The following is a 27,991-nucleotide window of genomic DNA, read 5'->3' as shown; positions in this document are numbered from 1 at the left end:
GAGTTTTAAAATAAGTTTGTTTTTTTTTCTTTTTGAGATGAAGTCTTGCTCTGTCGCCCAGGCTGGAGTGCAGTGGTGCGATCTCAGCTCACTGCAAGCTCTGGTTCCCGGGTTCACACCATTCTCCTGCCTCAGCATCCTAAGTAGCTGGGACTATAGGAGCCCACCACCAAGCCCAGCTAATTTTTTGTATTTTTTAGTAGAGACGGGGTTTCACCATGTTAGATAGGATGGTCTCGAACTCCTGACCTCATGATCTGCCCGCCTCGGCCTCCCAAAGTGTTGGGATTACAGGCATGAGCCACCGTGCCTGGCCTAAAATAAGTTTTTAGAACTCAGACTAAGGTTGGGCGCAGTGGCTCAGGCCCATAATCCTAATGCTTTGAGAGTTTGAGGAACAAGGATTTCATGAGGCCAGGAGCTCCAGACCAGCCTGAGTAACACAGTGACACTCCTATCTCTACCAAAAAAAAAAAATTGTTTTAATTAGCTGGGCATGGTGACGTGTGTCTGTAGTCTCAGCTACTCAGAAGGTGGAGAAAGGAGGATTGCTTACGCCTAGGAGGTCTAGGCTGCAGTGAGCTATGACCATGTTGCTGCACTCCAGTCCGGGTGAGCAAGACTGTTTCAAAAAATAAAGATAGACTGGGCGCAGTGGCTCACGCCTGTAATTCCCACACTTTGGGAGACCGAGGCAGGTGGATCATTTGATGTCAGGAGTTCAAGACCAGCCTGGCCAACATGGAGAAACCCCATCTCTACTAAAAATATAAAAATTAGCTGGGCATAGTGGCACACACCTGTAATCCTAGCTACTCAAGAGGCTGAGGCAGGATAGTCACTTGCACTGGGAGGTGCGGAGGTTGCAGTGAGCTGAGACTGCACTCTAGTCTGAGGGGACAGAATGAGACTCCATCTCAAAAAATAAAAATAGGCTGGGTGCGGTTGCTCACGCCTATAATCCCAGCATTTTGGGAGGCTGAGGCGGGTGGATCACCTGAGGTCAAGATCAGCCTGACCGACATGGTGAAACCCTGCCTCTACTAAAAATACAAAATTAGCAGGTCATGTTGGTGCATGCCTGTAATCTCAACTACTAGGGAGGCTGAGGCAGGAGAATTGCTGGAATCCGAGAGCCGGAGGTTGCAGTGAGCCGAGATTGTGCATTGCACTCCAGCCTGGGCAACAAGAGCGAAACTCTGTCTCAAAAATAAAAATAAATAAATAAATACATACATACATACATAAAAATAATAAAAATAAAAACTCAGACTAGGCTGGGCACGGTGGCTCACGCCTGTAATTCCAGCACTTTGGGAGGCCGAAGTGGGCGGATCACCTGAGGTCAGGAGTTCGAGACCAGCTTGGCCAACATGGTAAAACCCCATCTCTACTAAAAATACAAAAATTAAGACGGCTACGGTGGTGGGCACCTGTAATCCCAGCTACTCAGGAGGCTGAGGCAAGAGAATCGCTTGAACCCAGGAGGCAGAGGTTGTAGTGAGCCGAAATCGTGCCATTGCACTCCAGCCTGGGCAACAAGAGTGAAACTCCGTCTAAAAAAAAAAGGCTAGAATGGACTAAAGCAAATTTTTTAAAAAACTTGAACCTTGGTTTTTGGCATGACCAGGTACATGCTGCTGTTAATATCATCTTGTACTAAAGCTAGATAAACAGTACTGCTGTCTCACCTAGGTTTTTTTTTTTTTCTTTTACTTCACTCAGAAGCAGACATCCCAGGGTTTTTCTTTCTTTTGACTGGCTGTGTAATTTTTTTTTTTTTTTGAGACAGCTCACTCTGTCACCCAGGCTGGAGCGCACTCAGTACAACCTCTGCCTCCCAGGTTCAAGCTATTCTTCTTTCTCAGCCTCCCAAGTAGCTGGAACTGCAGGTATGCATCACCACGGCTGGCTACTTTTTGTATTTTTAATAAAGACGGGATTTCCCTATGTTGGCCAGGCTGGTCTCGAACTCCTGACCTCTGATGATCCGTCCGCCTCAGCCTCCCAAGGTGCTGAGATTACAGGCATGAGCCACCACGCCTAGCCTGGCTGTGTAATTTTTGAGACTCAATGCAAAAGGAAAATGCAGGGACTTTATACAAAAGGCAGGGAAAAAAATGTGCTGGGTTTTTGGTTTTTTTTTTTTTTTGAGATGGAGTCTTGCTCTGTCCCCCAGGCTGGAGTGCAGTGCCACGATCTTCACTCACTGCAACCTCTGCCTCCCGGGATCAAGCAATTCTCCTGCATCAGCCTCCAGAGTAGCTGGGACTACAGGCGCGTGCCACCATGGCTGGCTAATTTTTTTGTATTTTTAGTAGAGACAGGGTATCACCATGCTGGCCAGGCTGGTCTCAAACTCCTGACCTCATGATCCACCCGCTTCGCCCTCCCAAAGTGCTAGGATTACAGGCATGAGCCACTGCGCCTGGAAAAATATGTGCTGTTGAAAGTAATAACATAGGCTGGGAGCAGTGTCTCACGCCTATAATCCCAGCACTTTGGGAGGCCGAGGTGGGTAGTGGATCACGAGTTCAGGAGATTGAGACCATCCTGGCTAACACGGTGAAACCCTGTCTCTACTGAAAATACAAAAAATTAGCCAGTAGTGGTGGTGGACGCCTGTAGTCCCAGCTACTCGGGAGACTGAGGAGGAGAATGGCTTGAACCCGGGAGGTGGAGGTTGCAGTGAGCCGAGATTGGGCGACTGCACTCCAGCCTGGGGGACAGAGCAAGACTCCATCTCAAAAAAAGAAAAAAAACTCACAAAGTAATAACATATAAAGATTTTTCCTTTCTTCCAAGACCTTTTTGGACTTGTCATGGCTTATTTATTTATTTATTAGAGACAGAGTTTTACTATGTTGCCCAGGAGAAATTAGAACTCCTAGCCTCAAGTGGTCCTCCTGCCTCAGACTCCCAAACAGTTGGGATCATTGTGTATTTATTTATTTATATGAGACAGGGTCTCGCCCATGGTGTGTTTTCTTGTTATTGTTTTCCTTTTGAGACAGTCTCGTTCTGTTGCTCAGGCTGGAGTGCAGTGGCGCAGTCTTGGCTCCACCTCCGAGGTTCAAGTGATTCTTGTGTCTCAGCCTCCCAAGTAGCTGGGATTACAGGTGTGTACCACCATGCCTGGCTCACCTTTTTTTTTTTTTTTGAGACGGCGTCTCTATTGCCCAGGCTGGAGTGCGGTGGCATGATCTCAGCTCACTGCAACTTCTGCTTCCAAGGTTCAAGTGATTCTCCTGCCTCAGCCTCCCAAGTCGCTGGAACTACAGGCACGTGCCACCACGCCTGGCTAATTTTTGTATTTTTAGTAGAGACGGGGTTTCACCATGTTGGCCAAGCTGGTTTTGAACTCCTGACTGAAGGTGATCTGCCCACCTCGGCCTCCCAAAGTCCTGGGATTATAGGCATGCGCCACTGTGCCCAGCCTAAATTTATTGTTTTAATTGACAAAATTATATATATTTATGGTGTACAACATGATGTTTTGAAATATGTAGAATATGTGAGGCCAGGCACGGTGGCTCAAGCCTGTAATCCCAGCACTTTGGGAGGCCGAGACGGGCGGATCACGAGGTCAGGAGATCGAGACCATCCTGGCTAACACGGTGAAACCCCGTCTCTACTAAAAAATACAAAAAAACTAGCCGGGCGAGGTGGTGGGCGCCTGTAGTCCCAGCTACTCGGGAGGCTGAGGCAGGAGAATGGCGTGAACCCAGGAGGCGGAGCTTGCAGTGAGCTGAGATCCGGCCACTGCACTCCAGCCTGGGCGACAGAGCAAGACTCCATCTCAAAAAAAAAAAAAAAAAAAAGAATATGTGAAATGGTTAAATCAAACTAATTAACAAATGCCTTACCTCTCATACTTTTTTTGTGTGTGTGGTGAGAACACTTAAAAACTACTTCCTCAGCCATTTTCAAGTATATATCTTTTTTTTTTTTTTTTTGAGACATGCTGTCATTCAGGCTGGAGTGCAGTGGCGTGATCTTGGCTCACTGCAAGCTCTGCCTCCTGGGTTCACGCCATTCTCCTGCCTCAGCTTCCTGAGTAGCTGGGACTATAGGCGCCCGCCACCATGCCCGGCTAATTTTTTGTGTTTTTAGTAGAGACGAGATTTCACCATGTTAGCCAGGATGGTCTCGATCTCCTAACCTCGTGTTCTGCCCACCTCGGCCTCCCAAAGTGCTGGGATTACAGGCGTGAGCCACTGCACCCCGCCTCAAGTATATATCTTCTAATACTTGTTTGTGGCCATTTTTTTTTTGAGACAGAGTCTCGCTCTGTCACCAGGCTGGAGTGCAGTGGTGCGAACTCGGCTCACTGCAGCCTCTGCCTCCCGAGTTCAAGCAATTCTCCTCCTTCAGCCTCCTGAGTAGCTGGGACTACAGGTGCGTGCCACTGCACCCGGCTAATTTTTGTATTTTTAGTAGAGATGGGATTTCATCATGTTGGCTAGGATGGTCTTGATCTCCTGACCTCATTTGTAATCCCAAAGCCTTGGGATTACAGGCATGAGCCACTGCACCCTGCCTTAATATTGTATCATTTTATGAAAAATGTAAGACTCTCACAACAGTATAATTCCATTTACATCCCCAATATTGTCTTCTGTGCTATGATAGTCTTACATTTTATGAGTGTTGTAAAATCTCACAATACAATATTTTTGTTTTTGCTTTAAACAGTTTTCCTTTAAAGAAATTTAAAAAGTATAAAAGTCAATTTTAGACTGGGTACAGTGGATCATGCTGTAATCCCAGCACTTTGGGAAGCTGAAGTTAGAGGATTGCTTGAGGCCAGGAGTTTGAGACCAGCCTCAGCAATATATCACCTCTAAAAAGAATTTAGAAATTAGCTGGGTGTGGTGGTGCATGTCTATAAACCCAGCTACTTCGAAGGCTGAAGTGGGAGGATGGTTTTAGCCCAGGACTTCAAGGCTGCTGTGAGCTATGGTTGTGCCACACAACAAGAGACCCTTCTCTAAAGAAAAAAGGAGGAAATTTTGGCTTTTCTTTTTTCACAAGTTTTTCCACTCCATTATCTCTCATCTCCTTGTGGACTCCTATTACAGGTGTTATAGTTTGATATTGGCCCAGGAGACACTAAGACTCTGTTCATTTTGTCCTTTCTGTTTTTCCAACTTTGATAATTTTTACTGGTCTTTCAAGTTTATTTTAGCTTTACTCTGTACTTTTTAATCTTTTGTTAACTATGGTGAATTTTTCATTTCTGATATTGTACTTTTCCATGAATCCCATTTTTTATATTTTTCATTTTTCTGCTTAGATGTTATCTCATTATGGCCTTTTTTTTTTTTTTTTGAAATGGAGTCTCACTCTGCTGCCCACGCTGGAGTGCAGTGGTGTGATCTTGTCTTACTACAACACCCACCTCCCAGGTTCTCAGCATCCCAAGTAGCTGGGATTGGATTACAAGCTCGCACCACCATACCCAGCTAATTTTTTATATTTTTGGTAGAGACAGGGTTTCACCATGTTGGCCAGGCTGGTCTTGGAACTCCTGACCTTAAGTGATCTGCCTGCCTCGGCCTCCCAAATTGCTGGGATTACATGCATGAGCCACCACGACCAGTCTATATTTTCCTTTTAATTCTTTTTTTTTTTTTTTTTTGAGACAGAGTCTCGCTCTGTTGCCCAGGCTGGAGTGCAGTGGTGTGATCTCCACTCACTGCAACCTCTGCCTCCCGGGTTCAAGTGATTCTCCTGCCTCAATCCCTGAGTAGCTGGGACTACAGGCGCCTGCCACCACACCCGGCTAATTTTTGTATTTTTAGTAGGGATGGGATTTCACCGTGTTAACCAAGATTGTCTCGATCTCCTGACCTCGTGATCTGCCCTCCTCAGCCTCCCAAAGTACTGGGACTACAGGCATGAGCCACCATGGCCAGCTCTTCCTTTTAATTCTTTTGAAAAGAATTATTTTTATTTTTTTTTGAGACAGAGTCTCACTTTGTCACCCAGGCTGAAGTGGAATGGTGCGATCTCGGCTCACTGCAACCTCCACCGCACCTCCACTGCAAGTGATTCTCCTGCCTCAGCCTCCCAAGTAGCTGGGATTACAGGTGCCCACGACCACACCCGGCTACTTTTTGTATTTTTAGTAGAGATGGGGTTTCACCATGTTGGCCAGGCTGATCTTGAACTCCTGACCTCAGGTGATCCACCCATCTGGGCCTCTAAAAGTGCTAGGATTACAGGTGTGAACCACCATTCCTGGCCTCCTTTTAATTCTTGAACGTGTTTATGATAGTTGTATTAAGTCCTTTTCCGTTAATTCCAACATCTAGGTCCCTTTTTCTTCTGACCTTTTTTCTAGATTTCGAAAATTATTATTTTTAGAGTCAGGGTCTTGCTCTGTCGTCCTGGCTGGAGTGCAGTGGCACAACTGTAGCTCACTGCAACCTCAAACTCCTGGCCTCAAATGATCCTCCTGCCTTGGTCTCCCAAAGCTCTGGGATTATAGGTGTGAGCCACTTTACTTGGCCCTTTTCTCTAGATCCTGTCTCATTTTCATCCACCTTTGCAGGTCTAGTACTTCCTTGTTGTATGCTAGACATTATGAATGTTACAGATTATGATATGCAGTCTGGATTTTGTTGTCTTCCTTTCAAGGGCTTTCAGTTTTTTTGTTTTGTTTTGAAACAGGGTTTTGCTCTGTTGCCCAGGCTGGAGTGCAGTGGCACGATCTCAGCTCACTGCAACCTCCACCTCCTGGGTTCAAGTGATTCTCCTGACTCAGCCTCCCAAGTAGCTGGGATTACAGGTGCATGCCACCACATCTGGCTCTGGCTAAGTTTTGCTTTTTTTTTTTTTTTTTTGGTTTTATGGAGTGGAGAGTTTAATAGGCAAGAAAGAAAGCAGAAGGAAGAGGCTCCCTCATACAGAGACAGAAGGAGGGGGGCTCCAAAGCCGAAAGAGGAGGTTCCCCCCACTTTTTTTTTTTTTTTTTTTGAGATGGAGTCTCGCTCTGTCGCCCAGGCTGGAGTGCAGTGGTGTGATTTTGGTTCACTGCAACCTCCACCTCCCCGGTTCAAGTGATTCTCTTGCCTCAGCCTCCTGAGTGGCTGGGAGTACAGGCACACGCCACCATGCCTGGCTAATTTTTGTATTTTTAGTAGAGATGGGGTTTCTCCATGTTGGCCAGGCTGGTCTGGAAGTCCTGACCTCTGGTGATCTGCCCGCCTTGGCCTCCCAAAATGCTGCAATTACATGTGTGAGCCACCACACCTGGCTGAGGGGCTTTAAGTTTTGTTCTGGTAGGTAAATTACTGGCAAATCCTCTTGTTCCTGTCAGGTTTAGTTTTAAGTTTTGTTTAGGCAGATTTATTTTGTTTTTGTCTTTGGTGGTAAGGCATGGACCTTATTCTAGCACTTAGTCCTTACTCCTGATGCATGGTCTTTTGCGGATCTCAACTGAATGCCCAAGATGTTCGGCATGTTCTTTTCACTCTGGCTGGATTTGAACTCCCGCATGTCCCACCACTGAGCAAACTCTGGTATCTCTTTTCAGCTGTCAATCCTGCCACAGTTGTTCTCTGCTGGGCCTTGCAGAGTCTCACTCTGTACATGCATAGCCTACAGCCCAGCCTTTTTTGGCCACAGACGCAAGAGGAATTCCCACGTAAACCTAACCTCCCCCTCCCCCTCCTCCCCCCCTCCTCTCCCCTCCCCCTCTCCCTCTCCTCCCCTCCCATCCAGAGTCTTATTCTGTTGCCCAGCTTTGAGTGCAATGGCACCATCTCAGCTCACTGCAACCTTCACCTCCCAGGTTCAGGTGATTCTCCTGCCTCAGCCTCCCAAGTAGCTGGGATTACAGGCACATGCCACCATGCCCAGCTAAATTTTGTATTTTTAGTAGAGACGGGGTTTCACCATGTTGGCCAGCATGGTGTCCAACTCTTGACCTCAAGTGATCAGCCTTCCAAAGTGCTGAGATTACAGACTGCATGTAAACTTCTGTCTCTTCCCACTCCCTGTGGTGCTGCTCCCTTCTTTCCTGTACCCTGTCCTGCACATTCCAGCTACTTCAGCAGCCCCAAACACTGATTTCTGCCTCTGCAGCTCAGGAAGAATACTTCTTTGCCTGGAATCCACTTTCCTCCACTGTAATTGGGAAATTGTCCCCAGGCAGAAAGCCAGGACAAACATGGGGGTCATCTTTTCTATTTCCCTTTTTCTCAAATATCATAGTCTATTTTGCCTTTTTTTCAATAACTGAAAACATCTGCCTCTGATTTTCTCCAGTTTTTTTAGTTGTTTAAGATTGTTGGGGCCGGGCGCGGTGGCTCAAGCCTGTAATCCCAGCACTTTGGGAGGCCGAGACGGGCGGATCACGAGGTCAGGAGATCGAGACTATCCTGGCTAACACGGTGAAACCCCGTCTCTATTAAGAAATACAAAAAAAACTAGCCGGGTGAGGTGGCAGGCGCCTGTAGTCCCAGCTACTCGGGAGGCTGAGGCCGGAGAATGGCGTGAACCCGGGAGGCGGAGCTTGCAGTGAGCTGAGATCTGGCCACTGCACTCCAGCCTGGGCGACAGAGCGAGACTCCGTCTCAAAAAAAAAAAAAAAAAAAAGATTGTTGGGCCAGGCGCAGTGGCTGACACCTGTTATCCCAGCACTTTGGGAGGCTGAGGTGAGTGGATCACTTGAGGTCAGGAGTTTGAGACCAGCCTGGCCACATGGTGAAACCCCATATCTACTAAAATACAAAAAATTAGCTGGGCATGGTGGCGCATGCCTGTAATCCCAGCTACTCAGGAGGCTGAGGGAGGAGAATCTCTTGAACCTGGGAGGCAGAGGTTGCAGTGAGCCGAGGTCATGCCACTGTACTCCAGCCTGGATGACACAGCAAGACTCTGTCTCAAAAAAAAAAAAAAAGGTTGTTGGATGAGTTCATCATCACTGAGAGTGGAAGTCCTACTTTCACTTACATTATGTAAACATCTTTTTAGAAATATAATTGACATATAATAAATTGTTCATACTTAAAGTGTACAATTTGATGAGTTTTGACTTATGTGTATACCCATGGAACTATTAGCATAATGAAGAAATGAAGATAAGGCTCCTCCTGTTCTTTAAAATTGGAGACAACTGACTGTGCATGGTGGCTCACACCTGTAATCCCAGCACTTTGGGAGGTCAAGCCAGGTGGACCACTTGAGGTCAGGAGTTTGAGGCCAGCCTGGCCAACATGGTGAAACCTTGTCTCTACTAAAAAAAAAAAAAAAAAAAATACAAAATTAGCTGGGTGTGGTGGCATGCACCTGTAATCCCAGCTACTCGGGAGGCTGAGGCAGGAGAATCACTTGAATCCGGGAGGTAGAGGTTGCAGTGAGTTGAGATGGTGCCATTGCACTCCAGCCTGGGCAACAGAGTGAGACTCCATCTTAAAACAAACAAACAACAACAACAACAAAAAAAAATAAGACTCAGCTATAAAACCATCTAAGCCTGATGCCTTTTAAAATGAACACTTACTTTTCTAATTTATTTTATTTCTATTTTATTTTATTTTATTTATTTATCTATTTTTGAGATGGAGTCTAGCTCTGTCACGCAGGCTGGAGTGCAGTGGTGCCATCTTGGCTCACTGCAACCTCCACCTCCCCAATTCAAGTGATTCCTGTGCTTCAGCCTCCCGAGTAGTTGGGACTACAGGTGCAAGCCACGAGACCTGGCTAATTTTTGTCTTTTTGATAGAGACAGGGTTTTGTCATGTTGGCCAGTCTGGTCTTGAACTCCTGACCTCAGGTGATCTACCCGCCTCAGCCTCCCACAGTACTAGGATTAGAAGTGTGAGACACCGTGTCTAGCTTCTAATTTCTTTTGTAGTTATTAGTGTATTTATGTCTTCTCTGTCTTCTTAGGAAAATTGTAACATTTTATTTTTTAAAAAACAAGGAAGTCATTATTTCTCCTATATTTATTTATTTTCTTTCTTTCTTTCTTTCTTTCTTTCTTTCTTTCTTTCTCTCGCTCTCTCTCTCTCTCTCTTTCTTTCTCTCTTTTTTTTTTTTTTTTTTGAGACAGAGTCTTGCTTTGTCACCCACGCTAGAGTGCAGTGGTGTGATCTCGGTGATCTCCCTGCGTGATTCGCCACTCCCGGCCCTATCTTTTCTTTTCTTTTCTCTTTTCTTTTCTTTTCTTTTTCCTTCCCTTCCCCTTCCCCTTCTTTTTCTTTTTTCTTTTCTTTTTTTGAGACAGAGTCTCACTCTCGCCCAGGCTAGAGTGTGATGGCACGATCTTGGCTCATTGCAACCTCTGCCTCCCAGGTTCAAGTGATTCTCATGCCTCAGCCTCCCAAGTAGCTGGGACTACAGGTCCGAGCCACCATGCCAGGCTAACTTTTGTATTTTTAGTACAGACAGGGTTTTGCCATATTGCCCAGGCTGGTCTCAAACTCCTGGCCTCAAGCAATCCCCCTCTGCCTCAGCCTCCTAAAGTGCTGGGATTACAGGTTTCCCTAGATTTTCTAAGTATTTGGCACAGAGTTACACATAATAACCTTTTGTAATTCTTTTTTTTTTTTTTTTTTTCGAGACAAGATCTTGCTCTGTTGTCCAGGCTGGAGTGCAGTGACGTGATGTCGGCTCACTGCAGCCTCGGCCTCCTGGGTTGAAGCAATTCTTGTGCCTCAGCCTCCCGAGTAGCTGGGACTACAGGCGTGTGCCACCACACCCGGTTAATTTTTGTACTTTTAGTAGAAATGGGGTTTCACCATGTTGACCAGACTGGTCTTGAATTCCTGACCTTGTGATCTGCCCATCTTAGCCTCCCAAAGTTCTGGCATTACAGGCATGAGCCACCACGCCTGGTCCCTCTTGTGCCTTTAAGAGTGAGTCCTATTCTTTTTTTTTTTTTTTTGAGACAGAGTCTCGCTCTGTCGCCCAGGCTGGAGTGCAGTGGCCGGATCTCAGCTCACTGCAAGCTCTGACTCCCGGGTCTACGCCATTCTCCTGCCTCAGCCTCCCGAGTAGCTGGGACTACAGGCACCCGCCACCTCGTCCGGCTACTTTTTTGTATTTTTTTTTTTTTTTTTTTTTTTTTGAGACGGAGTCTTGCTCTGTAGCCCGGGCTGGACTGCAGTGGCCGGATCTCAGCTCACTGCAAGCTCCGCCTCCCGGGTTTACGCCATTCTCCTGCCTCAGCCTCCGGAGTAGCTGGGACTACAGGCGCCCGCCACCTCGCCCGGCTAGTTTTTTGTATTTTTAGTAGAGACGGGGTTTCACCGTGTTAGCCAGGATGGTCTCGATCTCCTGACCTCGTGATCCGCCCGTCTCGGCCTCCCAAAGTGCTGGGATTACAGGCTTGAGCCACCGCGCCCGGCCATTTTTTGTATTTTTTAGTAGAGATGGGGTTTCACCGTATTAGCCAGGATGGTCTCGATCTCCTGCCCTCGTGATCTGCCCGTCTTGGCCTCCCAAAGTGCTGGGATTACAGGTTTGAGCCACCGCACGCCCGGCCAAGAGTGAGTCCTATTCTTAAGACGACCCTCCTAAACTGAGAGAGAGACTACTGCGTGTCCTGCCAGATAGAATTTTTTTTTTTAAAAAAACATTTTTGCAGCCGGGCGCAGTGGCTCAGGCCTATAATCGCAGTACTTTGGAAGGCTGAGGCTGGTGGATCACCTGAGATCAGGAGATAGAGACCAGCCTGGACAGCATGGTGAAACCCCGTCTCTACTAAAAATACAAAATTAGCTGGGCGTGGAGGTGTGCACCTGTAATCCCAGCTACTCTGGAGGCTGAGTCAGGAGAATCCCTTAGAACCCAGGAGGCGGACGTTGCAGTGAGCCGAGATTGCACCACTGCACTCCAGCCTCGGTGACAGAGCAAGACTCTGTTTCAAAAAAAAAAGAAGAAGAAGTATTCTTGCATTCTGTTTTTTGTTTGTTTTTAGGGACAGGGTCCCACTCTGTCACCTAGGCTAGAGTGCAGTGGCAGAATCATAGCTCAAACTCCTGGGCTGAAGAGCCATCCTCTTGCCTCAGTCTCCCTAGTAGCTGGGACTTCAGGCACCAGCCACTGCACCTGGCTCTTATATTCTTTTAAAAATTACAATTCAGTGGTTTTAGGATACATATTCCCAAGTTTGTACAGCTATCACCACAATTTTATAGCATTTTACACTTTTTTTTCTTTTCCTTTTTGTGGAGAATGGGGTCTCGCTATATAGTCCAGGCAGGTCTCGAACTCCTGGGCTCGAGCTATCCTCCCACCTCTGCCTTGCTGAGAGCTGGGATTACAGGCATGAGCCACTGCACCTGGCAATTTTATAGCATTTTAATCACCTCAAAAAGAAATCCTGTACCTTTTGGCAGTCACCCCCAGCTTCCTCATCTATCTTCTATCCCACCCCAAATCCTAGGCAACCACTAATCTACTTTCTTTTTTTTTTTTTTTTTTTTTTTGAGACAGAGTCTCACTCTATCAGCTGGAGTGCAGCAGCATGATCTTGGCTCACTGCAACCTCTATCTCCTGAGTTCAAGTGATTCTCATGCCTTAGCCTCCTAAGAAGCTGGGATTACAGGTGCGGACCACCACGCCCAGCTAATTTTTTGTATTTTTAGTAGATACAGGGTTTCACCATGCTGGTGAGGCTGGTCTCGAACTCCTGACCTCATGATCTGCCCACCACCTCGGCCTCCAAAGTGCTGGGATTACCGTGCCCACCTTTCTTTTGTTTCGCTCTCTTTTTTTTTTTCTTTGGTTTTTCTCCTCCCTGCCTCCTGCCCTGTCACCCATGCTGGAGTGCAGTGGCATGATTGTACCTCACTGCAGCCTTGAACTCCTGGGCTCAAGTGATCCTCCCACCTTAGTCTCCCATGTAGCTAGAACTGTAGATAAGCACCACCCTGCCTGGCTAATTTGTTAAATTTTTTTGTAAAGTTAGCTACTCAGGAGGCTGAGGCACCAGAATCGCCTGAACCTGGGAGGTTGAGGTTGCAGTGAGCCAAGATCGTGCCACGGCACTCCATCCTGGGCAACAGAGCAAGGCTCTATCTAGAAAAAAAAAGTGTTCAAGGTTCATATATGTTGTATGCAGTGTTAGTATTGTGTTTTTTATGGCTGAATATTATTCCACTATATGAGTATCCCACATTTTATTTATTCATTCATCAGTTAACAGCCATTTGGGTTGTTTCCACTTTTTACCTATTATGAATAATACTGCTTTCTTTTTGTTGCACATATCTGGTATATCTTTGATCATCATCTAATTTCATTCTTTTGACCGGGCGCAGTAGCTCACGCCTGTAATCCTAGCACTTTGGGAGGCTGAGGTGGGTTAATCACTTGAGGTCAGGAGTTTGAAACCAGCCTGGCCGGCATGATGAAACGCTTGTCTCTACTAAAAAAACCAAAAACAGTTAACTGGCTATGGTGGTGGGCACCTGTAATCCTAGCTACTGGGAAGACTGAGGCAGGAGAATCGCTTGAACCTGGGAGACAGAGGTTGCAGTGAGTCGAAATTGCGCCATTGCACTCCAGCCTGGGTGAAAGAGTGACACTCTGTCTTAAAATAATAATAATAATAATAACAATAATAATAATAATGGTTTCATTCTTTTGTTTTATCCTTTCTTTGTCACATTGTTTAGGTGTTTTTCGTTTGTTTGTTTTTTTGTTTTTTTCAAATCCAGCTAGAGGCTGGGCACAGTGGTTTATGCCTGTAATCCCAGCACTTTGGGAGGCAGAAGCAGGAGGATCACTTGAGCTCAGAAGTTTGAAACCAGCCTGAGCAACAGGGATACCCTGTTTCTTCTTTTTAAAAATATTTTAAAAAATAAAATCCAGCTAGATTTTTTAAAAGTCCAATTTGACAATCTCTGGTTTTGAAAGGGGAATTCAGCCTGTTTATTGTATGATAACAGGTATATTGGATATTATTTCTTTCATTCAGTTTTAGGCTTACTATTTTATTCTACTGTATTATTTCCTCTTTCTCTTTTCCTTACTTTTGGTGCCTTAATCAAATTCTTTATCCCCCTTTTATTTTATTTATTTATTTATTTATTTAATTTTATTTTTTTAGAGACAAAATCTCGCCGTGTTGCCAAGGGTGGAGTGCAGTGGCACCATCTCGGCTCACTGCAACCTCTGCCTCCCAGGTCAAGCGAGTCTCCTGCCTCAGCCTCCTGGGTGGCTGGGATTATAGGTGCATGCCACTATGCCCAGATACTTTTTTTATTTTTAGTAGAGACAGGTTTCATCGTGTTGATCAGGCTGGTCTTGAACTCCTGACCTCAAGTGATCCTCCCACCTCAGCCTCCCAAAGTGCTGGAATGATAGGCGTGAGCCACTGCGCCTGGCCTATCCCTCTATTATTTTAGAAACTCTGCTATGCTTTCTCAATTCTAGCATAGCTACCTTCCTATTGCTAACATCATAATCAAAGCTATATTTATCTGTTGACGTATCACAAATAAAGACTAAACATTTAGATCAAAATTATTTTTCTATTCCCCCCCGTCCCAACACCTCCATTTTGCTAAAGTAGATTGATATTTCTACGCTAGGGTTTTAATTGGGTTTTTCTTTAGTCCAGTTCCTCTGTTTCTTCTCTTAAGATACTTAGAACAATAATTCTGGGGTTTTGGACATTGTTGTAACTTTTTGTCAATACAAGTTTATTATATCCTTTCGCAGAGTAGTATTTTATTTTTACCCCAAAATGACTGCCCATGCCAACCACATTCATGATCTTGAATGAGTAGGATGTGTTCTGATATTTAAGAATAATTTTCTGGGCTGGGCGCGGTGGCTTACACCTGTAATCCCAGCACTTTGGGAAGCCGAGGTGGGTGGATCACGAGGTCAGGAGATCGAGACCATCCTGGCCAACGTGGTGATACCCCATCTCTACTAAAAATACAAAAAGATTAGCCAGGCATGGTGGCAGGTGCATGTAGTCCCAGCTACTCAGGAGGCTGAGGCAGGAGAATCACTTGAACCGAGAAGGCAGAGGTTGCATTGAGCCGAGATCGTGCCACTGCACTCCAGCCCAGGTGACACAGTTAGACTCTGTCTCAAAAAATAAAAAGGAATAATTTTATGGGCTAAGTTCAGTCTCTCACATCTGTAATCTCAATGCTTTGGGAAGCCTAGGCAGGAGAATCACTTGAAGCCAGGAGTTCAAGACCAGCCTGGGCAACAATGTGAGACTGTATCACTGCAAAAAATTAAAAAATTACCTGGGTGTGGTAGCACAAGTCTGTAGTCCCAGCTACTTGGGAGGCTGAGACAGAAGGATGACTTGAGCTTAGAAGCTGGATGTTGCAGTGAGCTACCATTGCAGCCATTGCAGTCCAGGGGACAGAGTGAGATCCTTTTGAGAGGTGAAGCCAGCTGGAATTCCTGGGTTGAGTGGGGACTTGGAGAACTTTTCTTTCTTATAAGAGGATTGTAAAATGCACCAATCAGCACTTTGTAGTTAGGATTGTAAAACGCACCAATCAGCACTCTGTAGCTAGCCAGAGGATTGTAAAATGGACCAATCAGTGCTCTGTAAAATGGACCAATCAGCGCTCTGTAAAATGGACCAATCAGCAGGACGTGGGTGGTGACAAATAAGGGAACAAAAGCTGGCCACCCCTCCCCCAGCCAGCAGTGGCAACTCACTTGGTTTCACTGCCATGGTGTGGAAGCTTTGTTCTTTTGCTCTTAGCAATAAATCTTGTTGCTGCTCACTCCTTGGGTCTGTGCCACCTTTAAGAGCTGTAACACTCACTGCAAAGGTCCACGGCTTCATTCTTGAAGTCAGTGAGACCAAGAACCCACTGGGAGGAACCAACTCCGGACACACTGTCTCAAAAAAAATTCCATTTTGGGATTCCTTATTATATACACTCTCTCTCTAGCCCAGCGGCTCTTGTCATCTTGTGGAGACTGCAGATGTGTGCTGTGCTTCCCCCTGTCCGGGCTTTGCTCATCCGTCTGGAATGTCTTCTTTCCTCCATGCCTATCTGCATCTTTCCAGGCCTATCTTTTACCAGTCTTTTTCTGACCCAAACCAGATGTGAGCACTTTTTCCTTTGAATCTCACAAGGCACCCTGTAACTATTTCTTCTGACATCTACCTCTACTGACATTTGGGCATTCCCATACCTTCAGGCCTCTTCTGTCATCTAGGGAAAAAAGAAAAGTATCTTTGTATTCCCAGTGTCTGTCACCATCCCTGGCATATAATACATACTGAGCTGAAATGACTAGACATGGGTCAAGGAATCACCAACTTGGATGGCAAAAGAAGCAGACTTTGATTTAATGAAGACTTTTATACACTTTCATTTTTTCCATCTAAGAGACACATTTGTAGGGAAGAACTGTCTTCATCATGCCCTAGATGTGCTCATTCCTGAGATTCTCCTTTCTTATTTTATTTTTTCAGAGACGGAGTCTTGCCATGTTGCCCAGGCTGGTCTCAAACTCCTAGGCTCAAGCAATCCTCCTGCCTTGGCTTCCCAAAATGCTGGGATTACAGGTGTGAACCACCATACCCATCTGAGATTTCACATTCTAGAAGGAAAACATCTATCACTCAGTAATGACGTTAATCACTGTCCTTCATCCAGGGCTTCCCATTCTCTACTGCTACAATATACTGGGAATTTTGATCTGTTTAGAAGGTAGGCTTAAGAAAATGGTAATGGCTGAGTGTGGTGGCTCATGCCTGTAATTCCAGCACTTTGGGAGGCTGTGGTGGGTGGATCACTTGAGTTTAGGAGTTCAAGACCAGCCTGGGTAACATGGTGAGACCCCATCTCTACTAAAAATACAAAAAAAAAAAAAAAAAAAAAAAAAGGCGGGCATGGCAGTGCAAGCCTGTGGTCCCAGCTGCTTCGGAGGCTGAGGTATGAGGATGGCTTGAGCCCTGGAGGCGGAGGTTGCAGTAAGCCTAGATTGCACCACTGCACTCCAGTCTGGGTGACACAGTGAGACCCTGTCTAAAAAAAAAAAAAAATGGATTTTTCGTTTATCATCCTGTTTCTTCCATCAACCCGACTCAATTACTAAGGTGTCTATAATAACATATACAGGCTACTTAGAAAAAAATTAAATAATTTCTTTCTATTTTATTTTATTCTACAATTTTTGTTGATATTTAATAGTTGTACATATTTTGGGGCTACATGTGATATTTTGATACATGTATACAATGTGTCATAAAATCAGAGTAACTGGGATATACATCCCGTCAAACATCTTTTCTGCTTCTTGCAAAAAAAAATTTCTCTCTTTCTTAAAATTTCCATTTTTAAAATATTTTTCAAGAGATTGTTGTAGCTGCATGTCTGCTGGTGCTGGAGATAGATACGGTATCATTCCTTCCTCATGGGGTCATGTCTTTTTTGTTTTGTTTTTTTCATTTTTTTTTTGTCTGGTTTGTTTTTTTGAAACAGGGTCTCACTCTGTCACCCAGGCTGAAGTGCAGTGGCATGATCACAGCTCACTGCAGCCTTGTCTTCTTGGGCTCACCTCAGCTTCCCGAGTAGCTAAGATTACACCACCACACTATGTTTTGTAGAGATGGGGTTTCCTCATGTTGCCCACTGTACCTAGCTAATTTTTTTATTTTTGTAGAGATGAGGTATTGCTGTGTTACCCAGGTTGGTCTCAAACTCCTGGGCTTCAGCGATCCTCCTGCCTTGACCTCCCAAAGTGCTGGGAGTGAGCTAGGCATGAGTCACCAAACCTGGCTAGGAATCATGGTTTAATGGGAATCAAAGAAGTAAAACAGTGCCAGAGAAAGCCTGTATATTTGACCACATGTAATAGTTTTGGTATGGTGGGAGTGTCTCAGCAAGAGATGAAGATTTTCTGTCAATCTTTGTTTTGTTTATTTATTTATTTATTTTAGAGGCAGTTTGTCGCTCTATCGCTCAGGCTGGAGTGCAGTGGTGGGATCATAGCTCACTGTAACGTCAAAGTCCTGGGCTCCAGCGAACCTCCTGCCTGAGCCTTCCCAGTAGCTAGGACTACAGGTGCGGGCCACCAAGCCTGAATAATTTTTTTTTTTTTTTTTTGAGACAGGGTCTTGCTGTTATCCAAACTGGAGTGCAGTGATCTGATCACGGCTTACTGTGGCCTTGAGCTCCTGGGTTCAAGTGATCCTCCTGTCTCAGCCTCACGCATAGCTGGAACTACAGGTATGCGCTACCACGCCTGGCTAAATTTTAAACTTTTTGTAGACTGGCTAATATAATTTTTTTTTTTTTAATAGAGATGGGGGTCTCCCTATGTTGCCCAGGCTGGTCTTGAACTCCTGGCTTCCGTGCCCAGGCTGGTCTTGAACTCCTGGCCTCAGGTGATCCTCCCACCTCAACCTCTGAAAGCACTGGGATTAAACTGTGAGCCATTGTCCCCGGCCTATTTATTTTTTACACATTTAGTACCAAGGTGCTGGTGGTTTACTGGTATGACCAAATGGGCCCTCCCTGCTGCAGTTGGTACTTAACAGACATGGGGTAGCTATGGCTCTTAGGAGCTGAACCTAAGGTCCTGGCCTTGGCCTCCCAGCCTGGATACTTCTTTTTTTTCCCTTGAGATGGAGTCTTGCTCTTGTCGTCCTGGCTCAGCCTGTAGTGCAGTGACATGATCTCGGCTCACTACAACCTCTGCCTCCCAGGTTCAAGCGATTCTCCTGTCTCAGCCTCCCGAGTAGCTGGGATTACAGGCACCCGCCACCACGCCCGGGTAATTTTTGTATTTTTTTTTTTTTTTTTAGACAGAGTCTTGATTTGTTGCCAGTCTGGAGTGCAGTGGTGCCATCCCCGCTCACTACAACCTCCGTCTCCTGGGTTCAAGCAATCCTCGTGCCTCAGCCTCCAGAGTAGCTGGGATAACAGGTGCACGCCACTACCACCCGGCTAATTTTTGTATTTTTTGTAGAGACGGGGTTTCACCATGTTGACCAGGCTGATCTCGAACTCCTGATGTCTGGCGATCCACCCACCTCAGCCTCCCAAAGTGCTGGGATTACAGGCGTGAGCCACCACGCCCGGCCCCCAGCCTGGATCCTTTTTTATTTATTTATTTATTTATTTATTTATTTATTTATAGACTGAGTCTTGCTCTGTTGCCAGGCTGGAGTGCAGTGGCGCAATCTTGGTTCACTGCAAACTCTACCTCCCGGGTTCAAGCGATTTTCCTGTCTCAGCCTCCCGAGTAACTGGGACTACAGGCGGACGCCATCATACCCGGCTAATTTTTTTTTTTTTTTTTTTTTTTTTTTTGAGACGGAGTCTCGCTCTGTCGCCCAGGCTGGAGTGCAGTGGCCGGATCTCAGCTCACTGCAAGCTCCGCCTCCCGGGTTCATGCCATTCTCCTGCCTCAGCCTCCTGAGTAGCTGGGACTACAGGCGCCTGCCACCTCGCCCGGCTAGTTTTTTTGTAGTTTTAGTAGAGACGGGGTTTCACCGTGTTAGCCAGGATGGTCTCGATCTTCTGACCTCGTGATCCGCCCGTCTCGGCCTCCCAAAGTGCTGGGATTACAGGCTTGAGCCACCGCGCCCGGCCTAATTTTTTATATTTTTAGTAGACGCAGGGTTTCACCGTATTAGCCAGGATGGTCTCGATCTCCTGACCTTGTGATCCACCACCTGCCTCGGCCTCCCAAAGTGCTGGGATTATAGGCATAAGCCACCTTAACCGGCCTGGATACTTCTTATGTGCAGGAGCATATCTGATTCACTCTCTGCTCTGTCCCCAGTGTTGTCACAGTGCCGGGCAGCTGTTGGAGCACCGTAGATAATCACTGCATGAGTAGGATGGCCAGCCAGGACTCTGGGGAAAATGAGTATTACTCTTTGGTGCCTATTGACAGTTCAGGGCCCCAAGGTGGGTCCTAGGGTGTCTTTGAGCAGTAAGTGCTTATCTGTAGGCCTCATATAACAGATTTGCTAAGGGGGACCTACTCACAGAGCAGTGATGCCCTTGATATTGTCAGCCAATTAATTCCTTAAGTACTTCAAGGTAGGATAGGCCTGCTGATTTGATTTTATCTGTCTTTTAAGATTGATCTTTGATTATGTCCCATTCCAGCTGGACCTCCTCATCTTCCCTCCTCCATTGCTAATGGTGTGGGATCTAATTACCTCATCATCCCTTAATTTATTTATGAAAAAGGCTGAGCTTAAAGAAAAGAAAGAAGAAACTCTCTCTGGCCCTTTGGGGACCTTCTGTAAAAGCTTTCCTTTCTGTTTCTCCCTCTGTATGCATGAGAAAACCTCCCTTTTTTGTCTCTGGGAAGTTAGAATAGTTCTTGTTTACAAATTTAACTAAATTAAACTTCCCTCCCCGTGCTGGGTGGAGGCCAGCCCTGTGGGTTAAGCCTGGCCTGTCGACTCCCACTGGAATAATCCATCTATCAGAACAACCCATTGATCCTGAGGCAAACCGGTTTCAAAACCACCACACAGTTCCTGGATGTCTTGGCTTCCTCCTCATAAGACACGGGGAAGAGGAGTCTTTTGAAATGTTAAATTTTATTATTACACAAGTAATACATGGATACATTCATCTTGTAAAAATTTAACTTCAAAATTCTGTGGAATAAAATGTGAAAGGCACTTTCCTCGCATCCCATCCCACTGTTAACAGCTTCTGATGTATTTTTCTGTTTAGGCCTTTAAACAATGCACATTCATACATGTACACCTACATAAATGTACATTTAATTTTTAAAATAACATAAATGGTATCACTACATAGGTGCCGTTCTGCTAGTTGTTTTCCCGTTTAACATGTCCTGGATATCCAGTCAGACCACAGATCTACGTTTTAACGGCTGTAATCGTATTTCGAAAATCGGATGGAGGCATTATTCATTTGTCCATTTTCCTACTGATGGGTGTTAATAGATTTCAATTTTTTGGTATTACAAGCTATGTTGCAAGCAACAGTTCTCTGGGAATTATCCATTCAAGAATGCACTTATTGTGGGCTCCCCATGTGCTCTACTCGGGGTTCGGAGTAAACAAAACTAACCTAAAAATAATTTTGAATAATAGAAAGGGGGCATTTTCTTTTTCAAAGGGGGTGAGACAGGCTGCAGATGGCTCTCTACGCTCTCGCAAGACCATGGAGGCAGTCGAGGTGTCACCCCAGCTGTGAAAATGGGGACCCAGGACCCGCAGATACTGGCGAGGAACAGGGGTGCGAAGCATGAGTCGGCTTTGCACCACGCCCTGGGGTCTCCAGCACTGAGGCCTTCAGCACCATGCAGTGCGGCGGGGATCGGGTCCTGGTGGGCGGGGCCGAGCTGCGCGCGACCCTCGGCGCGCTCGGGGAGGCCCAGACCGGGGTGGCCTCTCTGGCCCCCGCTCCCGCGGGCTCTATGACACCGCACTGGCTCGCGGGACGGGGCGGGGTTGGCTGAGGGGGAGGAGACAACTCCGCGCTACACGACTCGCGGTGACCCTTACGCGGAAATCTCTCGCGAGATTTCGAAAGTACCGCGTCTGCGTACTGCAGTAGCGCCCGGTGGCGGTGGCAGTTTGGCTGCGGGTGTGTGAAGGGAGTCAGTGTGGAGGCCACAGGGTACTTGCCACGATGAGCAGCACCTTAGCTAAAATCGCGGAGATAGAAGCCGAGGTAATGGACGCAGCTAGCGCTTCGCACTTACTCTGAGCATCCCTTCTTCGGTGGCGTCGCTCCTTCCTGTTCTTCCTTGAGCCGCCTCAGGGCCGGGCCTAGATTCCGCGACTTCTCTCGGCGAGGCCGGTGTTCCGACTGCCCTCCGCCACAACTTGGAGTCCCCAACTCTCCTCAGTCAGGGCCGCTTTCCCCTCGTCCCGCGCCCACGCTTCCGGACTCCCCTTTGTCAGGGCCCGCGTTCCGCACCCCTGCACCTTAGGCCCTTGGTGTGTACCCCCTCCCAGTGTTTGGCTCCTGTTCTGTTGTTTCTTTCCGTTTTTTTTCTTTGAGCAACACTGAATCCTGTCCCTTATTCCATCTCTGACTTGGTCAGATACTTAAGAATCTTTCGTTATCATCCTTCGCTGCATCCCCTTATTCCCCCTTTTCCCCAGTCTCTACCCTAATGACACCCTGATTCAGAGTATTTGCTCCCGGTAATCTGATCTGGAAGTAAAATGACATCTGTGTGGGAACAGTTTATTTCGCCTGGATAATGTGTGATTCCATTGCCTGCGGCCCTCAGAGCGCTTTACAGTTAGGAAAGTGGTGTCCCAGTGTCACATGGGTCCTAACAGCTACAAACAGTAGAAAAGGAACCCGCAGATGGGTTTTAGTCTAGTCTGGGGGCACTAATTGGAATGACCTTAATCGTCTCTCCTCTTTGGGCCTTCCTTTGCTTTGTAGTGAGGGAAATAAGCTGAATGGGGGAGAGTGGATTTTTTACTCTTTTAAAGCCTGTAAAATGGGTATGCTAACATTAGTAGTACTTCGGGAAAAAAATTATTCTCTCAAAGCTGGGGGAAGCGTTCACTGCTTCTAATTTATGGCTGTGATTCCTCCCTTTTAGATGGCTCGGACTCAAAAGAACAAGGCCACAGCACACCACCTGGGGCTGCTTAAGGCTCGTCTTGCTAAGCTTCGTCGAGAACTCATTACTCCAAAGGGTGGTGGTGGTGGGGGTCCAGGAGAAGGTTTGTGCTTTTCTTCAATATATATACTTTTAGGTATAATTTCTGTCAAAATAGTACATACATGTGGTTTAAAAATAAGATGGCCCAGTGCAATCCTAACACACTGGGTGGCTGAGATGGGAGGATTGCTCGAGACCAGGAGTTCAAGACCAGCCTGATCAACATAGACCCCCATCTCAAAAAAAAAAAAAAAAAACAACACAAAACTTTTTTTTTTTTTTTCTGAGACGGAGTTTCGCTCTTACTGCCCAGGCTGAAGTACAATGGCGAGATCTCAGCTCACCGCAACCTCCGCCTCCCGGTTTCAAGTGATTCTCCTGCCTCAGCCTCCCGAGTAGCTGGGATTACGGGCATGCGCTACCATACCCAGCTAATTTTTGCATTTTTAGTGGAGACGGGGTTTCTTCATGTTGGTCAGGTTGGTCTCGAACTCCTGACCTCAGGTGATCCACCCACCTCGGCCTCCCAAAGTGCTGGGATTACAGGCGTGAGCCACCACGCCCAGCCAAAAAAAAAAGTTTTTTAAAAAGAGAAAAATAAGATGTTCTACTAAAGTAGATTTATATTTTCTAAGTATGAATTCTTGAACCATGTTTATTTTTGTTCTGCCAGTTTCAGAGGCAAATGGATATTATCTTAAGTGTACTGTAGTTTTATTTATATCCTGCACTGATACAAAATGATTTACATGTGCTGGGTGCAGTGGCTCACCCTTGTAATTCCAGCACTTTGGGAGGCTGAGGCAGGAGGATTGCGTGAGGCCAGGAGTTCGGAACCAGCAAAGCCCTGTCTCTATGGGCTTACAAATGAGGCATAGGTATGAAAGAAGATGTACAAAATATAAAAAATTATCCTAGCATAGTGGTACATGTCTGTGGTCTCAGCTACTTGGGAGGCTGAGTTGGGAGGACTGCTTGAACCCAGGAGGTTGAGGCTGCAGTGAGTTGTGATGGTGCCACTGTACTCCATCCTGGGTGATAGAGTGAGATCTCATGTTAAGAAAACCAAAGTAGGGCCGGGCGTGGTGGCTCACTCCTGTAATCCCAGCGCTTCGGGAGGCCGAGGTGGGTGGATTACAGGTCAGGAGTTTGAGACCAGCCTGACCAACATGGTGAAACCCCATTTCTGCTAAAAATACAAAAATTAACTGGGTGTGGTAGCACACACATGTAATCCCAGCTACTCAGGAGGCTGAGGCAGGAGAATCACTTGAACCTGGGAGGTGGAGGTTGCTGTGAGCCGAGATCATGTACTCCAGCCTGGGTGACAGAGCTAGACTCTGTCTCAAAAAAAAAAAACCAAAGTAGATTTACACTGGTTTACAGAAATATGTAAATCAGTATCATCAACAAGATTAAAAATAAGTAAGGAAATTGATGCAAAGGGAAAATGTAGGAAAAATAAGTTGAAGCCAAGAGAGATAAGATAGATTTAGGACTAAAAGGAATGGTGTAAGATCTGTGCACCTGGTAGAGAAGGGTCACAAATTTGATTCTAAACTTGTTTGCAGCCATTGTAAAAAAAAAAAAAAAAAAAAAGGAAAACCCAGTCAGTCATGCAATTTACAGAATTTGTAAGACACAAAAACAAAACTTTTAAATTAATTAATTTGTTTATTTTAGTTATAAAACGGTGGCTGCTCCATAGGCAGAGCAGGGCTACACCATAGGTAGAGTAGCTAACAACCTTATTTTTGGATCATTTTTCATACATATGTTTGAACTGTACCTTTTTTTTTTTTTTTTTTTTTTTTTTTTTCGGAGACGGTATTGCTCTGTTGCCCAGGCTGGAGTACAGTGGTGTGATCACAACTCACTGCAGCCTCAACTTCCTGGGCTCAAGTGATCCTCCCACCTCAGCCTCTTGAGTAGCTGAGACCTACAGGTGTACACCACTATGCCTGACTAATTTTTGTATTTTTTGTAGAGAAAGGTTTTGCCATGTTGCTCAGGCTTGCCCTGAATTCCTGGGCTCAAGAGATCCTCCTGCCTCAGCCTCTGGAATAGCAAGGACTATAGATGTGTGCCACTGTGCCTGACTTTTTTGAATATGGTTTTTTTTTTTTTTTTTTGAGGTGGAGTCTTGCTCTGTCGCCCAGGCTGGAGTGTGGTGGCGTGATCTCTGCTCACTGCAAGCTCCGCCTCCCGGGTTCACCCCATTCTCCTGCCTCAGCCTCCCGAGTAGCTAGGACTACAGGCGCCCGCCACCACACCTGGCTACTTTTTTGTATTTTTTAGTAGAGACGGGGTTTCACCGTGTTAGCCAGGATGGTCTCGATCTCCTGACCTCGTGATCCGCCCACCTCGGCCTCCCAAAGTGCTGGGATTACAAGCGTGAGCCACTGTGCCCGGCCTAAATACAGTTTTTTTTTATATCAAACACTGCATTGAATTTTGTGAATTGCTGTGCCCTTAAGTTTTGTGTGCTTGAGTTCTCCTTTAAAGGTAAACCATAAAAAGTTTGAGAAATAGTGCCTAGAGGGGTAGGCAGTAAAAATATGAAAGAAATTATGAGTCGTAACACTCCTGGGGATAACTCTTCTCTTTTTGGTATTCATTGATGTTTTAGGTTTTGATGTGGCCAAGACAGGTGATGCTCGAATTGGATTTGTTGGTTTTCCATCTGTGGGGAAGTCGACACTGCTTAGTAACCTGGCAGGGGTATATTCTGAGGTGGCAGCCTATGAATTCACTACTCTGACCACTGTGCCTGGTGTCATCAGATACAAAGGTGCCAAGATCCAGGTGAGTCAAGCCTGCAGACTAAGGAAGGAAAGATATCTATTCTTCATTTAGGAAGAACTTTATTGGGAGCTCACTGTATGCCAGGCCTGATCTTTGATCTACCAGGACTTACTACCTGGTAGGGGAAATAGAGCAGTACAGTAATAAAATGGGATAGTGCATGTGAAAATGCAGAGAAAGGGCCGGGCACAGTGGCTCACGCCTGTAATCCCAGCACTTTGGGAGGCCAGGGCGGGCAGATCACCTGAGGTCGGGAGTTTGAGACCAGCCTGGCCAACATGGAGAAACCCCGTCTCTACTAAAAATACAAAATTAGCCAGGCGTGGTGGCACATGCCTGTAATCCCAGCAACTCGGGAGGCTGAGGCAGGAGAATCACTTGAACTACTTTTTCTCTCTTTTTTTTTTTTTTTTTGAGACGGAGTCTTGCTATGTAGCCCGGGCTGGACTGCAGTGGCCGGATCTCAGCTCACTGCAAGCTCCGCCTCCCGGGTTTACGCCATTCTCCTGCCTCAGCCTCCGGAGTAGCTGGGACTACAGGCGCCCGCCACCTCGCCCGGCTAGTTTTTTTGTATTTTTAGTAGAGACGGGGTTTCACCGTGTTAGCCAGGATGGTCTCGATCTCCTGACCTCGTGATCCGCCCGTCTCGGCCTCCGAAAGTGCTGGGATTACAGGCTTGAGCCACCGCGCCCGGCCTGAACTACTTTTTCATTTGAGGGTGGGGGCTGGTACTACAGGTGAGCACCATCATGCCAGGCTAATTTTTTATATTTTTAGTAGAGATGGGGTTTCACCATGCTGGTCAGGCTGGTCTCGAACCCCTGACCTTGTAATCCGCCCACGTTGGCCTCCCAAAGTGTGGGATTACAGGTGTGAGCCACTGCGCCTGACCCCCTGGTTGTATTTTTAATGGTCTTTTTTTCCAGCTGGTCAGATGTCCATGCAGAGACACATGTCCCTTTTTGGGATCCTATGTCCAAATGCATATGACAAGAATGAAGCAGTGTGGACGTATCTGGACCATGGCTTGATTCTAGCTGGTTTCAGAGTCTTGTTGAGAGTCACAGCTTTGGCAGCTCAAGATAATAACTTTTTTTGTGTGTGTAGGATGCTATTGACACTTCTCTCAGGACTTTTGAGTATTTCAAAATAGAGTTGCTTAACTCCTCTGCTTCTCTTTCCCAGAAAACCTTCATTCTTTCAGTCTCTTCTGAGCTTAGAGTCCCCCAGGTTTTTTTTGCATGGTGCTCTCTTTCCTCCCTTTATCCTCTGCCTCTGTTTCTCCTCCTCTTTTGGCTTTCTCCAGAAACTAAGTTATATAAGCATACTAGTAGATATCCTTAACCTTTTTTTCTTTTGGAGACAGAGTCTCAGTCTATCTCCCAGGCTGGAATGCAGTGGCACAATCTCGGCTCACTGCACCTTCTACCTCCTGGCTTCCAGCGATTCTCCTGCTTCAGCCTCCCGAGTAAGCTGGGACTATAGGCATGCACCCCCGCGCCCAGCTAATTTTTTATTTTTATTTTTTGTAGAGACGGGGTTTCGCCATATGGCCAGGCTGTTCTCGAGCTCCTGACCTCGTGATCCTCCTGCCTCAGCCTCCCAAAGTGCTGGGATTACAGGCATGAGCCACCACGCCCAGCCAGGTGTCCTTAATCTTAACTGGATTAAGTTGACTGCCCAGAATGTTCCCTAAAAAAAAAGTCCTATCATGGGATAGGACTCGTTATCTGACTTGGTGGGGGAAGAATACAGAATTAGACCCACTTAAAGAGGGAGTTTTATTTTTGTTTCTTTTTTTTTTTGTAGGGAAGGTCTTTAACAATAAAGGTGCCTAAAAATGGAGTGGTACCTCTTATTTAATGAATTACTATGTGTGAAGAAGTCCAAGTAATGGGTGAACCACCGCTCACCACAGATGTTGTAAAGAAGACAGATGTATCACATAGGCAGATATTGGCCTACAGAGTGGGTGTACAGTGCTTTGAAAATTATGGGACTTAGGTTTTACCTTGCTGAAGTCTGTAGAACTCCTTTTGCACTATACACAGTTGATTTGTGTATTTAAGTTGCCTGCTTTAACTTCTTTCTTTTTTTTTTTTTTTTTTTGAGACAGAGTCAGTCTCTATTGCCCAGGCTGGAGTGCAGTGGCACAATCTCAGCTCACTGCAACCTCCGCCTCCTGGGATCATGCCATTTTCCTGCCTCAGGCTCCCGAGTAGCTGGGACTACAGGTGCCCTCCACCACGCCCGGTTAATTTTTTTGTATTTTTAGTAGAGATGGGTTTCACCGTGTTAGCCAGGATGGTCTCAATCTCCTGACCTTGTGATCTGCCCGCCTCAACCTCCCAAAGTGCTGGGGTTACAGGCGTGAGCCACCATGCCTGGCCTCACCTGCTTTAACTTCTAAAGGCATTGGAGTTTGAAGTAGTTTAACATTCAATTCCTTAAAATTCTGTAATTCCATTTTTTTTTTTTTTTTTTTTTTTTGGAGACAGCATCTTGCTCTGTCTTCCAAGCTGGAGTGTAGTGGCATGATCTTGGCTCACTGCAACCTCTGCCTCCTGGGTTCAAGCAATTCTCCTGCCTCAGCCTGCTGAGTAG

General features: G+C 46.2%; 1 protein-coding gene across 1 annotated transcript in view; it reads left to right on the top strand.

Moving 5' to 3' along the window:
• The first annotated feature begins 21,489 nt into the window (after positions 1-21,489).
• The window catches only part of DRG1 (developmentally regulated GTP binding protein 1), a 36,695-nt gene continuing 30,193 nt past the window's right edge, over positions 21,490-27,991 (top strand). Inside the window, exons 1-3 of the mRNA XM_007975514.3 lie at positions 21,490-21,627; positions 22,520-22,643; positions 25,212-25,387. Coding sequence (XP_007973705.2) covers positions 21,586-21,627; positions 22,520-22,643; positions 25,212-25,387 — 342 coding nt within the window. The 5' untranslated portion in view covers positions 21,490-21,585. The remainder of the gene's footprint in view (positions 21,628-22,519; positions 22,644-25,211; positions 25,388-27,991) is intronic.

This window comes from Chlorocebus sabaeus, chromosome 19 (genome assembly GCF_047675955.1).
Source record: "Chlorocebus sabaeus isolate Y175 chromosome 19, mChlSab1.0.hap1, whole genome shotgun sequence".
NCBI classification, from domain to species: domain Eukaryota; kingdom Metazoa; phylum Chordata; class Mammalia; order Primates; family Cercopithecidae; genus Chlorocebus; species Chlorocebus sabaeus.
Note: the sequence above shows the minus strand (reverse complement) of the source record. Positions and strands in the feature narration are given on the sequence as shown.